The sequence below is a fragment of the Helianthus annuus genome, chromosome 4 (genome assembly GCF_002127325.2).
Source record: "Helianthus annuus cultivar XRQ/B chromosome 4, HanXRQr2.0-SUNRISE, whole genome shotgun sequence".
NCBI classification, from domain to species: Eukaryota; Viridiplantae; Streptophyta; class Magnoliopsida; order Asterales; family Asteraceae; genus Helianthus; species Helianthus annuus.
In genome coordinates, this window is record NC_035436.2 from 206,912,862 (window position 1) to 206,927,756 (window position 14,895).

The window sequence follows — 14,895 nt, forward strand, 5'->3', positions numbered from 1 at the left end:
CTCTTGTATATCATCGGTTGACATTTAATCTATATTGAACTTGACCATTCCATGCCCAAACACACCACCATCTATCATTGGTATGCACATAAGAGGAATTATATAATAACATTTTATCACATGTGTATATCTTTAATGCTATCAAAACAAGAAGTGCATATTACAATGTGTGACAATATTCAAATATTAGCAAATATCATTATCTTTTAAACTAAATAACACATAAACTTTCTTTAATATATACACCCATCCCCCTCCTCTACGCTTTATCTCTCGCTTCGGCCTCTTCTTTTTCTTCTTTTTCTTCCATGCTCCTCAATCACCATCCTCATCATTACCTCAATAACCAATGTCAACAACAGGGGCGGACCTAGTAAAGGGGCTGGGTGGGCAAACACACCCCTTGAAAAAAAATTTGTGTATTTTATAGGGCAAAATCTCGTTCGCATCCTTTAAAAATTTAGTTAAACTACTCAATTTTCTGAATTCGTCACTGATCAATAACATTTTTTTTTGTCAAAAACCATCCCCACCAACATCAAAAAAACCATCTATTATATATGTTCTAGTGTTTTGGTTTTTTGTTGTTTTAATATATGTTTCACAACTTCATTTGTGGGTTGATAAGTCAACAAATCTAGGGTTCTCTAGTCCTATATATAAAACGAGTTGAAACCAAATGGCTATTTTTATAATAATATAAGAATCGTCCGCCCTTGAGATTACATTATTATTGAATTTTAAGACAAAAGTTGTACGTAACATACATAACGTCACGTGTCTAAATCTCCCGCCAATTGTACGTAAACATACATAACCGCACGTGTCTAATCTCCCGCCAATTGTCTACCTACTTTTAGCCAACCCTCATCATTTCACACTCCAAATCACACATTATAAATACGACTCTTCACCTTTCGATATTCTCTCTTTCATTCACATTCAATTTACAATCACAAATTCTTTCATATTCATTTATTCAAATTCTCTTTATATCAAGTAACCGCTAGTGGTATATTTATTCTAGAAAATCGAGGAACCGCTAGTGGTTATATTTATTCTAGAAAATCTAGGAATTGCTGTTAAAATCGATGGCGAAAGAGATGACGGGAAAACCGACACTACTCGGGCGACAGAAGCTAGCCGTTCTCCTCCACAGCTCCGAACCAAACGTCTTCATCACAACCCACCACCAACCGGAAACCATCGATCACCGCCGTAGCAACGCTTCATCTTTTACGCCGGTCGCCTCGTCAACTTCATCTCCGGTTTACGTCATGTCTCCATTCAACCACATGCCCTCACCCTACTCCAAATCACCATGGGTTAACATCCCTTTTACAAACAATGTCGGTAACAGTATCGTATCAAACACCGGCTTGATTGGATCGTTGATACGCGAAGAGGGACATATATACTCGTTAGCGTCTTCCGGTGATTTGTTGTACACGGGTTCGGACTCGAAGAACATTCGGGTGTGGAAGAGTTTGATGGAGTTTTCGGGTTTTAAATCGAGTAGTGGATTGGTTAAAGCGATTGTTGTTTCTGGTGGCCGGGTATTTACCGGCCACCAGGATGGTAAAATTAGGGTTTGGAGGTATAAAGATAAAAAGAAAAAAGGTTATAAACGGGTGGGTAGTTTACCCACCACTAAAGATTATATAAAGAGTTCCATGAACCCTAATAATTATGTCGAAGTAAGACGACATCGTAATGTTCCGTGGATAAAACATTACGATGCCGTCGCGTGCATGAGCTTAGATGAAGCACACGGGATTTTGTATTCGGGGTCATGGGATAAATCCATGAAAGTCTGGAGACTTTCAGATTCTAAATGTTTAGAATCTGTAACTGCCCATGATGACGCTATTAATAGCGTCGTCGTGGGCTTTGACTGCCTGGTTTTCACTGGGTCAGCTGACGGCACAGTGAAAGCCTGGCGGAGGGAGTTAGTTGGGAAAACGACTAAACACCTTCTTGTGTCCACACTTTTGGATCAGGACAGCGCGGTTACATCGGTGGCGGTGACTGCCACCGATGCAACAGTGTACGCTGGATCCTCTGATGGGTTGGTGAACTTTTGGGTTCGGGGGAAACAAGCGTTCTCCCACGGCGGTGTTTTGAGAGGACATAAGCTCGCAGTGCTTTGTCTTACAACCGCTGGAAACTTGTTGTTGAGTGGATCTGCGGATAATAGCATATGCGTGTGGCGGAGAGAGGGTGGTGGGATTCACACTTGTTTGTCGGTTTTGAGTGGGCATACTGGACCGGTTAAGTGTTTAGCGGTTCAGGACCGGTCTAATGATGATGATCGGAATGACGAATGGGTGGTGTACAGTGGTAGTTTGGATAACTCGGTGAAGCTTTGGCGGGTGTCGGAGCAACCGGAAATTTGTAGCTCTTAAAAGTAGTTGTGAAGAACATTTTTTGATTATATGATGATGAAGGATTGGAGATCTGTTTTTTTTATTCTTTAAATGTGGATTGAGGATATGAGGTTACTATTTCTTTTTGTTTGAAATGTTATGTAAAGACAAATGAATGAATGCCTAAACATAAAAAGCATGTTCAAATGTTCCTTCATTTAACGTGTTATTCATCTTTCTTATTTGTATTGAGAACTTAGAGCATTCACATCCAATCCACCAAAAATATACATACATTTCACTAAAAAACACCTCCTATATCAATATATTTCCACTAAAAACAAATACTTTTTCTCTCTCCTTTTCAATATATATTACATTTTCTCTCTCCTCCACTCACAACCACTTTCAATATATATTAAAAAAGTATAAGGGGTGAACAGTATCCCCCAAATATACAGATGAACAGTAACATTTTCTCTTTCCTCCACTCACAACCACTTTTTATACTTCTTATATTTTAAAAACCCCCACACAGATTTTGGTGGTTTGGATGAGAATGCTCTTATATTATAAAGGAATAATTGCATGTTTCCCCTTAAAAACACCCTTAATTGTTTATTTACCTAAACCTAAAAAAAATTGCATATTTCCCCTTCTTTATTAAAATGACAAAACTACCCTTTTCAAAATTAAAGGATCTTGTTTAGAGAAAAATCAAGTTCATACTTATCATTCTAATTCACACGGACGTTTCAGTTTCTTCTACGCTTTCAGTTTCTTCTATGCGACACTCCAGCAGGATCTTTAGTTTGGCTGGCGTTTCATTTTCTTCAGGTTAGTTATTCAGGCCGTCACATCTTCAGCATCTTCAGGCCGTCAGCATTTTCAGGCCGTCGGCGTTTCTTCAGGTTAGTTTTATTGTTTTACGGATCATCTAACAAGTCGATTAGTAATTGCTCCTGTTTAATCACTTATCATCTTGAAATAATGCCTTAGCAACCGGATTATTCCTTTCACCTTTATTTTGTTGGGAAAAAGTTGTCTTTTAAAGTTTTTCTTAGGAAAAAAGTAATTGCTCCTGTTTGAATTAATGAATTTTTTGTTAGGAAAAAAGTCACAGTAATGATTGTAGTCTTTTGAGAACACCATATGCATGCCATTTACATTTTGACTTAGGGTGTTTGGGGCGTAGTCGGTGACCCCATGTGGGGAGTTGATCCACCGAAGAGTGGTGGTACCGCCATCAAGGCAGTGAGGTAGAGAGAGGGAAGAAATCGGTGGGGATTCACCGAAGAGAGGGAGGAGAGAGGGAGGAGAGAGAGAAGGGTTGGACCAATGAGAAATTTCCTTTTTTTTTTTAATAAAAAACCAAGTCACCTAAGAGGTGAGTGCCGCCATCAATTTAGAGTGTTAGGGGAGTTTAAGAGGGGAGTTGACGTGGCACACGAGGATTGGTTATGCGTAAGAGAGGGGACTCCCCTCTTAGGGGAGTGCCCCTTACACCCTTATGAAGTGATTACAGACATTAACAATGTATATGCGTGCATCGTACGATGAAAATGAGAATTTATCGGTTGAACAGCAATTTGCGAGATTTATTTGCAAGAGAAAAGATGTATCCAAATTACCTGCCCCACGATTGTTACAGTAACTTTGTTTTTATTATTGTTTTGTTTAATTCTTGTATTTTTTTTATTAAATTGGATTGATTCAAGATGGAAGATGATAATATAGATGCACCAACATGGAAGAACTTTGGCATTTGTCTTTTTCATTTTTGGATATTGGTACATAGAATTTTTGTGGTTGTTCTTTTGGGATGATTTTTTGTTAGAGTAATGGATTAATGTTTTGGCATTTTGTTTTCTATTTAGATAGTTGTCAATTGTATTTTTTATGATTGTTACTCTAGTTTGTGAGGAAAAATAATGAAAAAAAATAACTTCATGAAAAAATGCAAGTAATGAAAAAAGATAAAAACTAGTAAAGAAAGGGTAAATATGCAATTTTCTAAAGTTTAGTAAAATGAAGGGTAAAAAAGTCTTTTTTATAATTTAATTTTCATAAATTAAATCAAAATGGGTAAATTTGCAATTTTACTAGTTAATAGAGGGGAAATATACAATTTAATTTTTGGCTCGGGTATATATGCAATTTCAAAGTTTTTTAAGGGTATATATGCAAAAAAAAACTATTATAAAATAGTGTGAAGTAATGTATATTATAAATCTACACCAAAATTCAGAAAAAAAGAAAAGTTTATAGTATGTATCTAAACTTGACATGAAAGTGAGTCATGTCGATAATCTGTCGATAGTACTTTGTTGGAAAAATGAGATGGCCAGATGGGTAAAAAGTTTACTGACTAAAAGTATCACTGACAATAATCAAGGTATCCGAACCAAGATGTTTTTACAAACAGATTAACTGATGGTTATCTGACCGACAGCCCTTCATCGACAAAAGTTTTACCAGCGGCGGGCTATACTGATGGATTATTGTCTGGTTTTTTGACCATTCAGAGAGAATACCCATCGGAATTCCGTTAGTTTTTCTATTTTTAATAAAAATAAAAAATAACATTATACACAATTTCTTGGAAACAAACCGAAATTTATGTGTCTAAGTTCCCTATATATCAGTGACATTGTAAATTCGGATTTGCGTTTCTTTAAACCGTTAGGTATTTTCGGTTTTAGGTTGAAACTTATTTTTTTGGTCGAGCAAAAAATGTCCTAAAATCAGCAATTAGGACCAGAAACTTTGGGCCTACATCTTTTTAATTAATACTGCTTTATAAGTTGTAACACATTTGGGCCAAAACTTTTTGGGCCAAAAATTTTTGGGCCAAAAATTTTTGGGCCTAAAATTTTCTGATTTTTACATTAGGTTCTTTCTTTCTTTTTATTTTTTGTATTGGTTTCTTCTTTCTTTTTCTATTTGTTTTTTTATCAAGTTTGGTTCGGTTTTTTCGAGACGAGTACATGAAAAAACAAAACCATGCCATAAATTTGGCTTTTGGTTTGGTTAGTTAAGTTAAGCGCTTGATTGAACACTCGTCATTCTACGCACATCCAAGTAACCCATTAGTTGTCGCAGCAGTCAACTCTAGCAGTCCCTAGTTAAGCACTCGACTACTCGAGCAACTTATTAAATTAAATTCTAGGTGTTCATAAGTTAATTTATATTTTTAATACACTTATTATATTTTTACCCATTTTAACCCAATGAATTGCGCTACAACAAAAAATCCTCCGTGGGCAATCACTTATTAGTTAGTTATCACTTATTAGTTAGTTACTTCAAAACACAAAGAAAATTCATCGTGCAATGGAGTTAAGGCGCTGGAGGGTCTGTTTCCTAGTGGGATTGGAAGGCCAGTGTTGGGTGTGAAATCCTAAACAGGGTCACTGGGTCGTGAACAGTAATTTCTCAACTATTAAGAGTCACTTCATCTTTGATAGGATCAGTTTTGCAATTCTAAAGAGGTTACGGCGCAATTTGTTGCCCATTTATTTGCCATTTATTTGTAACTTGTTGGTTTAACACTTTTATGATTAAATGAAATGGACTTTCTTATTGAAAAATAAATAAATAAAAGGTTGTTGTATTGCAAGAAATTTGTGTAATTATTAGGGATGAGCACGGTGCAGAAAATGCCGGAACCGAAAAACTGGAAATGTTGGTACCAGTATTTACTGGTGTTTTACCCGTAAATACCGGTACTAATACCGAATATACCCGTTACCAAATGCTATACTTGTGGCATTTAGAGAGGGTTACTTTAATGTTCGTTCAATCCAAAAAAAATTGAAGTCAGAACACTAATTTCATAACTTAAAGGAGAAATTAGTACAAGATGAACAGCAGAAAGTACAATTAAAAACAACACATGTGCTCATAGTTGTACAATCAAGCGCTAAAGGAATCAATGAGCATAGAAACAGAAGCCTCGGAACATGTTGGGAAACGCAACGGAACTGAGTTGACTCGGTTGAGCAACGCCTGCGACCAAATCGAGTACTGGCTCACTTGGTTAGCCGACTCGGGCTTAGACGGGTTCGAGCCATGGGTGTTGTCAGTCTTGTTGTCGCTGTGCTGCTTCTTGATCTCGCTGGTCCAAATATCGATCAATCCAGACATGCTAATTACTTTTGATTGTGTATTTATTTCTCTTTTGTTTTGCAAATATGGAGATACTGAGTTGGTTATATAGTGTATTTGGTTATGAATTCGACGGCGCACATCGATGGTTAATTTAGTTGGTTTTTAGGGGGGATCTGTGTGCTGGTGGTAATGAAGACAGTTTGGGATCCGTTATCCAAGATAAAATCCATCAAACCAAACCGTCAACGGCTGTTTGTTTGTTGGTGTGCTCCTCTTTTTACTTAATATTTTTTTAGTCATGTGGTTTTGTATAACTAGTATTAGAACCACGGGTTATCGTCGCACCGTGTTACGCCAGTTCTACTCTTGTAGTGAGACAACTGTCAAGTGATAACCGGCGGTATAATTTCTCAATGGAACGATCAAGCTAAACTCTGAAGCCAGCATGGGCCTGGTCCGATAAGGGCAATGGGGGTCTCCAATTTAGAGAGTGTGGTAGTTTAGTTCCATTAAAGTCACCGTTCAAAAAAAAAGTATTACAACCACCTATTACCAGGTGTTAAATAAAAAAAAAACTAACTTTAAAATGTCACCACACACCCGCAAATTGAAATGGACGTTGATCATATAATAGGTTTTAGTTATCATCAGGAAATTAAATATCATAACTTTTTTTATCATTTATCACCATGGTTGCAAAAATTACTAGTCGCTACTCGGTCGGTGAGTACTGGCTAACGATTAATCAGGATTAATTAGGATTGATTGGATTGGAATATTTATATGTAATTTTAGTTTTTTATGTATATACACGCGTATTTATTGGTAGTATTTAAGTTTTAACCCCTTCTTGACCCATTTGTTAAGTATATAGGATTAATCGCCGGAATCTACATGGTTTGGTTGGAAACTTGCTGGAATTTACAGGTTTTGGCAGGAATTGCCGATTTTTGGCCGGCCTATTAGGGCCGACTACCGATTAATGGATCGATTAATGAAAAATTATTCAGTGCCCGACCGACTAGCGCTTAATTACCAACTAGTCTTGATTTTTACAACACTCTTTATCACTAACTAACTTGATATGTTTACCTCTTCTAATCTAATCTAAATTCTAATAAAGGATTTCAGTTAATGCCACGATTTTTAAAATGCCTATAACTATTTGGTACATTAATATTTTTTTAAAGTTACATTATAAAAATAAACATTTTCTCCCCTTTAATTTGAGCATAGTGTAGTTATAGTTTTTTTAATTAAAAAACGATATGGTACGTGATTAACAGTATTTAGGAGTGAACACCAACTGAATTGTTAACCGAAAACAAAAGAAACGGAACTGAAATAAACAAAAAACTGAATTAATTAAAAATCGATTAACCAAAACCAAATTAACCGAAAACCAGTTATCAGATTTTTTTGTACCCTCGTTTAACCAAAATTAACCGAACCGAACCTTTCATATTTTTCGTATATTTGATGTTTCTAGATTTTAAACATCCATTTCATGTATTTCATATTTTATATCTCCATTTCATGTATTTATTGTTCCACTTTATGTATTTATACATCCATTTCATATACTTACACCTTAATTTTATGTATTTTTAAGCAAAGGTTTTCCGTTTTAGCCCAGGTGTTGTTTTTGTTATCAATCGAACAAAACACGTCATTCTAACCGAATAAGCCAAACTGATTAACCAAAAACCAATTGGTTAATAAAATAGACTAATCAATAACTTTGGTTTGAATTTCCGTTGAGGATAATAGCTGAACTAACAGAACCATGCACAACACAATGAAACGGATTAATCGATAACTCTGCTTGTGACGTATATCCACTACAATGATAATACAATAAATATTATACAGACAAGAAAGCTACCAGAAACAAGTACCGCAAAGCAAAATTGTTACCCTCGACGGATCGCGTGAGCACCGACTAATTTAGTTGGGTACCAAAGGGATTAGATATCTGTAGGATTCATATGTTTGTTTTAGCCGAAAAAGGTCAAGCCCAGAGTTCAGTGTACATTATTGACTATGAACGATTAAACATGCCAATCTCTTCTTAAGCTGATTTCCATCGGGTTTTCTTCGGTTTTCACTTTTTTACTTAAACGATTAAACCTATCGTTTAATTTTTTTTAACGGTCAACAGAATCAATCCCGAGTATTCTCGGGGCACCCACCGGACCAAACGAAGTACTCCGAAGTAACCCAAGTCCACCACCAATTTCGGGGAAAACCCGATAACCTACCCGCCCGTATGCACGACTGTAAAATTACCAGTAAAACCCGTTTGACTCAAAGATCGAACCCAGATTTCCCCGGGTCTCCAATCTTACCCACCTATCGTTTAATCACTCCAATACCACATCCAATATAAGAAAACATGAATGATAGTATTATATAACATCTGGTTCATACATCTTTATGATTGATTCTACACCAAATCAACAAGAAAACAAACTTACAATTTCGTGGATGAAAAAAAATGCATAAATTTCTTACTCTGATTCTTCAACAGAAGCTTCAATTCGGAGAAGAACAAACCCAATTGCAACTCCAACAAGAGTAATTCCGTTCATGATAGCCGCTATCTTGAATATCTCACCCACCGCATTACACGTGGAGGTCAGTGCTCCACCGCCGGCGCCGCCGCGAGACGATGGTTTCTTCAAAGAACAAACAAAGTTGGCGAATTTTTGCTCGGTGGAAACAGAGGTGCCCAATGAGGCCACGGTGGTGTGGGATTTAAGCCCAGCGAATGAGTTGAGGCCCTTGATGAAGGTTACTTTGGGGGTGGTGGTGGTGGACCGGGTGGGGGTGGCGACGGCTGCTGCTGCCGTGAAGGTGACCGGAGATAGAGTGGCCATTGGGATTGGGTTTGAGAATTCTGGTGGGTTTGAGAAGACTGTTGAGATGATGAGTGGGTGAAGAAAGAAAAGAAAAGAGAGATATGGGAGGGATAAGGTGGAAGTGAATGGTTGGTTGTAAAGAAGATGACAAGATTAGAAGAATTTAGAGCTTGTGTTTTGCACGTATACCTTTTCCTACCATGGTGTCTCATTTCGATATTTACTAATAAATTAACTTATGTTATGTTATGCCAATAATCTCTAGATCAAGTGGTAAAAGATTTGTATTTATTTTGAGAGATACATCTTTAACTCTTATTTAGTGTCAGTGCTCCATTAAATCAAGGGTATTAAAAAAAACTACTGTACAATCATACAATATTAAAAAACCAACATAATAAATAAATAAAATAAATAAATAAGTAACTCACCTCATATGATTATGGTATTGACTACATGCATATATAAAGGCAATGATAGCCTAAGCTTCTAATTATGGGAAGCCATTTAGGTTAAAAATGCATCGACTATACGTAAACAAACCAAATTTGGCAAATGTTCATATATAATACCGTACGAGTTGTATTAGAGTTGGTCATCAGACCATATGGTCCTTATTCTTAACGTCATCACATGTTTGAGTTAAAGCTCATGTGGTTTTTAATCGGTGGTCCACAGTTAAAACAGGTTCTTATGATGTTGAGCGGGTCCTATGGCTCGTATTCAGATAGGCCTTAGGGCCATACGGTCCGTATGCCTCACTGGGTAGAACTATGCCTGTTTTAAGCTAGTTTAACCAATAACTCAAATCTTTCATTAGATCTTTACCTTTTAACAACCTAATGATGAAGCAACAACTGATTCACATTTTGAAGATCTCCAAAACTTCTACATGTAACCCATTTTAGGTTCTTATACTTCCAAGCTCTTAGAAGCCATAGAACTTAGGTTGCGAAGGGTTTAGATCAAGAGTTCTTAGCAAGGAAGCTACTTAATTTAGGAATAATCATCCACGACTCTCCTTCAACACTAGAAATAAGGTTTTCTTCAACAAGGAGTGTGGCGTTACGAACAAAGAGCTCAAAACACCAAGAAACCTTCAAAAACACTATTCTCTCACTTTTAAAACACGTTTGTGTGTGCGTTGGAGCTCAAAAACAAAGTTGAAGATAAGTTACCAACATCTTGTGTATGTTAAAGACTAAGAGTAAGGGGAGTGGGGGTAGTATCACTTGCAAAAATTCCATCACTCACAACCATTTTTTAGTGGTGGTGGTCATCACTAGTGATGGAATTCCATCACTCACAACCTATTTTTTTAAAAAAGATTCAAGATTTTATAAAGTTTATAAAAAAAATCTTACAAGTTTATAAAAGAAACAATTTTTTTGATGACAAGGACCAAACCTGCCAGTTTTAAAAGTTGAAATTAAAATGAATAAGATTTAAATAAGTTTTGTAAATAACTATAAACCCCAGGGACTGAATGTGTTAAAAATGAATCAAACTTTTTCAAAAACATCAGCTCCATCTTCTTCGACTTGCAGACCGATCCGGGGAAGCCAACAAAATTTTATATTCTTTTGGGGTCACAACATACAAGTATTAATACACAACGTACAAGTCATACATATACAATCGAATTTTTACAACGCGTGAAGTTTTCCGTGCGTTATAAGTTTCACGCGTGGAAAACTGTGGTGGTGGCGGTGTTCCCATGTTCATCACGAGTGATGAATGTGCTATCACGGACCACCCCCAGTCCCCTAATGGTTATGTCAGCTGTTGAGACGTGTCAAACGTTCCAAAAGCTTTCAGGCAACAATAGGAGTCATGTTACCCTCACTTGGATTGTATGCCCAAAACTAGTGGCGGAACTAGAACATTAACTCAGGGGTATCCCAAGAAAAAAAAAATTAACCGTGCAATCATACAATATTAAAAAAACGACACTAAATAAATAAAGTAAAACAAATACTTAATAGATTTGTCCTCTTCTTTTTTTTCATAGCTTGAAATCATTCCATCACATCGTCGTGTTTTACTTAATGTAAAAAATTCTTTTCGACCGCACCAACCATAGCATTGTTCAAAAAAATCCGGGCCCATTCAGTTGCGTAAATCCGTCTTAACAAGCTTCAATTTCGAAAAAATCTTTCAACGAAAAGCACAAGAAGAAAAGGAATAAAGAATACTCACAATTCACAAACAAACTTCGAAACAAACTTCGATTTCTGCTTGTTCGAATTAGATGAATCGATGGACGATGCTGCTTGTTCTTGTCTTGCCTCATGTTCGATTAAAGATGAATGATGAATCAGTGCTGATAAGTGTTCCCTGTTCGAATTGAACAATTCAGTACGTAGGAGTGCTCCCTGTTTGACTTTGAGTCTTTGTCCTCTCGTTTCCTAATCGTTCAGCATTCCATAAATGTCGCGCCACTGCCACTTCATATTCAAAGGGTTATTAGTTTATTACGTATTGGACCATTGGGCTAGCTATTAATCAATAGAATTGGGTTGCCTTATCAACTAAATTGTTTTAGGCTTACAATTTTAAACAAGAAACGAGCTGCCTATCAATTATAAACTGATTTCGACTTTTGTATTTTTCGTTGGGCTAGATATAAACGCTAAACAACTTTTAGGCTTACGAACTTATTTTTTCAGGGGTATCCTCGTAGTTGTTTAGGGATATCCTTTGTATAAAACCGAAAAAAATACACTACCGATATGAAGTTGAGCCGTAGCCCGTGCTACGGCTCGTAAAGAGCTAAGTCTGCCCCTGCCCAAAACCATGGGCAAAAACAAATGACTGGTTTAAGGGTTTACCGTTTACGTGAAGTACTATACGGTCTGTATGCCAAACCACATAGTCCGTATAGCCTATTTTGCAAAAATGATAGTTTAGTCCCTATGCTTATGCTTGACACTTTCAGCTTTTGATCCCCCCAACTTCCAATGACTCACTTATTTCCTTTAATGCACTTCTATTAATAACCATTTATACACTTTGATTACGCAATCACGAGAGAAGCAGATTTTGTTAGCATCAGTGCTTTTTTGGGTTGAAATCGACAAATACAATGTTTGTTTGTTGATGGTGTTAAGTTACTTAAGTTTACAATGTGTGAGTTGTAAACTTCACTTGTACGCATGCATGCATGCACGTATATTATACATTCATTATTTGCTCACTACTTTTTAAACAACTTTTCGGACAAGATCCACCTGCCCAGCCGATTAAATCGTTTCAATATCCATTTCTTTTATGGAATTGAATTGGGTAAAAAATAAAATTTGATTCTAGGGTTCTTTGTAGTATCCATGATTTAATGTACGCGGTAATGATGATGGCGATGGTGACCGCGGTTTGTCCACTTGACACAAACACTGTATTCGATCCATGTTCGGATACAAAAGTTTTGAGATGGGATGGATTTACCTTTGGACTCGCGTTTTCTTCGAAAGATTCATTCTTCTCCGACCAAATTCAGCTTTCGCCCTGCGATAGCCGTCTCTCCCTCCAGGGAACCGCGGCTAAACTCGCAGTTTTTCGGCCGAAAGTAGATGAGCTCACTTTTCTTACTGTCAATACCTCTGACCTTTATCCGGTATGCTTTCTATTACATTTCCTTTCTTTTCATTACAACGAGTGGCAGGTCCAGAAATTATTTGCTGGGGGTGCGGATGAGTGGTTCAAGTATATTTTCAGGGGGTACTGTCGGGTTTTTTTGCCTAAAAAAATACACTATTTCTTTTTTCAAGGGGTGCGCCTACCCACCCTGGCAGTGGCGGATCTTGCCCATTGAACGTGCCAGGGCCGAAAGACACGGGCACTAAAAAAAGCCCGGGCATAGTATATATAAAAAAATTCGATCGAAATGCGGAAAATTAGTACTACGGCCGAAAAACTTGCCCGGGCCGTGGCCCTGCCAGAGCCCTTCTAAGAACCGCCACTGCACCCTGGGCTTCACCTAGGTCCGCCCCTGATTACAACTTAATTAAGTTTCCAACAATGTTTAACGAAATTCGCAGGTGAAATCCGGTGGATATATGGTTGCATTTGCTGGAAGACACTATGCTGCAAGATCTATACCTACTTTAGTTGTTGATGAATCAAATATCATCACAAGTTTCACTCTGGTAAGATAATTATAAGAACATACCTTTTGATTTGAACATATATACTAGGTCTGTAAATTAACCAGATAATCATTAGGCTACAAATTCATTTATGTTCGTTTATTTAATTAATTAACGCGGATGTTCAGTGAACCATTCACAGGAAATTCGTTATGTAATTAACGAACAAACACAAATAAAGTTTTTTGTTAATCTAGTTAAACGATTGAACATAAACGCATGTTTCATCGTTCATGAACGTCCATTTACGTTTTCTATGTTCATTTACATGTTAAAGAATTTATTTATCCTAATATCTCAGTAGTCTAGTTTTATTAAAATATCATGTTTGTTTACGTTCTTATTTATTCATTTACATTCCTCGTTCGTTGATACTATTAACGAACGAACCTGAACACTTTAACTTTCTTCACGCACAAACATGAACAAGAAAATATGTTTGTTTAACTGTTCATGTTTGATCATTTGTTTGTTTAAAGTTAAATGAAAGAACACAAACATGCCGCATTCGTGTTCCATTGTTTGGTTTGCATGCCTAACATGTATATATACATATGCTTATTCAACATAATATTTCAACTAAAAGATTTAATCTTTTTTTGATCTATATATGAAGGTTCTTGAATTCCAAAAAGGCAGACTTGTTAACTTATATTGGAAGAAATTTGGGTGCAAATCATGCACGGAAAGTTCTCGAATTTGCATCGACAATCAAGAATCATGTGCGACGCCAATCTCGAAATGCAACACTAATGGCGGATCGGTTGACTGCAATCTTAGCGTGCAATTAGCGTTTTCGGGTACGGACAAGAAGTTAGAAGTTCTTAACTCATGGTACGAAATTGAAAAACTAAGACAATATTCCCTAGTTGGGTTGTACGAAAACATAAAAGGCATGGTTATTGGTCCATAGAAGTGTAGGTGTTTTTTTGTTCAATACATAATACTTCAATAGTTGTATTTGTTGAAAAAAAGATAAAAATAATACATACAAGAGTTGGTATGATGATCCCACATCGAACAATGGGGAAAAATGAAGATAGAGTAGAGAAGTATAAATAAAAGGCATATGTTAACTTAAAAACTTGCCTTAAACTAATGAGTAAGGAAAACAAAGCGACCGGTGAGAGCTGGTTGCCGCGCTACTCATAACCAATTGAGCGCATAAATTTTTGGAGGGGTTATAGGCTGGCCGAGTGTTGACGCTGCTTACTTTGCAGAACTCACTTGAGCGGGCCTCCCAAACCCATCCCCATCCCTAACTCTTCGTAGAACATTATTTTGAGACAAGTAGCATAACTCTTCGCCCCGAAGTTTGAAGAGCATAGACTTTTCTTATGGTTGTGACTTGTACGACCCCACATAGTTTCTGACTAATTTAAAATAAAAAGAGTAAACTGCCATTTTGGTCTC

The 14,895-nt window shown here is 36.8% G+C and overlaps 3 protein-coding genes and 1 non-coding gene across 4 annotated transcripts; 3 read left to right on the forward strand and 1 right to left on the reverse strand.

Moving 5' to 3' along the window:
* The first annotated feature begins 924 nt into the window (after positions 1–924).
* LOC110938267 (protein JINGUBANG) lies at positions 925–2,633 on the forward strand. The gene has a single exon (XM_022180729.2). The coding sequence runs from the start codon at positions 1,092–1,094 to the stop codon at positions 2,403–2,405; it is 1,314 nt and encodes a 437-aa protein (XP_022036421.1). The 5' UTR covers positions 925–1,091; the 3' UTR covers positions 2,406–2,633.
* A 6,229-nt stretch (positions 2,634–8,862) lies between these two features.
* Positions 8,863–9,539, reverse strand: LOC110938266. Its single transcript, XM_022180728.2, has one exon. The coding sequence runs from the start codon at positions 9,353–9,355 to the stop codon at positions 8,987–8,989; it is 369 nt and encodes a 122-aa protein (XP_022036420.1). The 5' UTR covers positions 9,356–9,539; the 3' UTR covers positions 8,863–8,986.
* A 3,150-nt stretch (positions 9,540–12,689) lies between these two features.
* Positions 12,690–14,398, forward strand: LOC110934255. The gene is made up of 3 exons (XM_022177434.2): positions 12,690–12,950; positions 13,375–13,482; positions 14,099–14,398. The coding sequence occupies exons 1-3, from the start codon at positions 12,690–12,692 to the stop codon at positions 14,393–14,395; spliced, it is 666 nt and encodes a 221-aa protein (XP_022033126.1). The 3' UTR covers positions 14,396–14,398.
* A 169-nt stretch (positions 14,399–14,567) lies between these two features.
* Positions 14,568–14,730, forward strand: LOC118491783. The gene has a single exon (XR_004892228.1). It is a non-coding gene; the product is annotated as a U12 minor spliceosomal RNA (small nuclear RNA).
* The last annotated feature ends 165 nt before the right edge of the window (positions 14,731–14,895 follow it).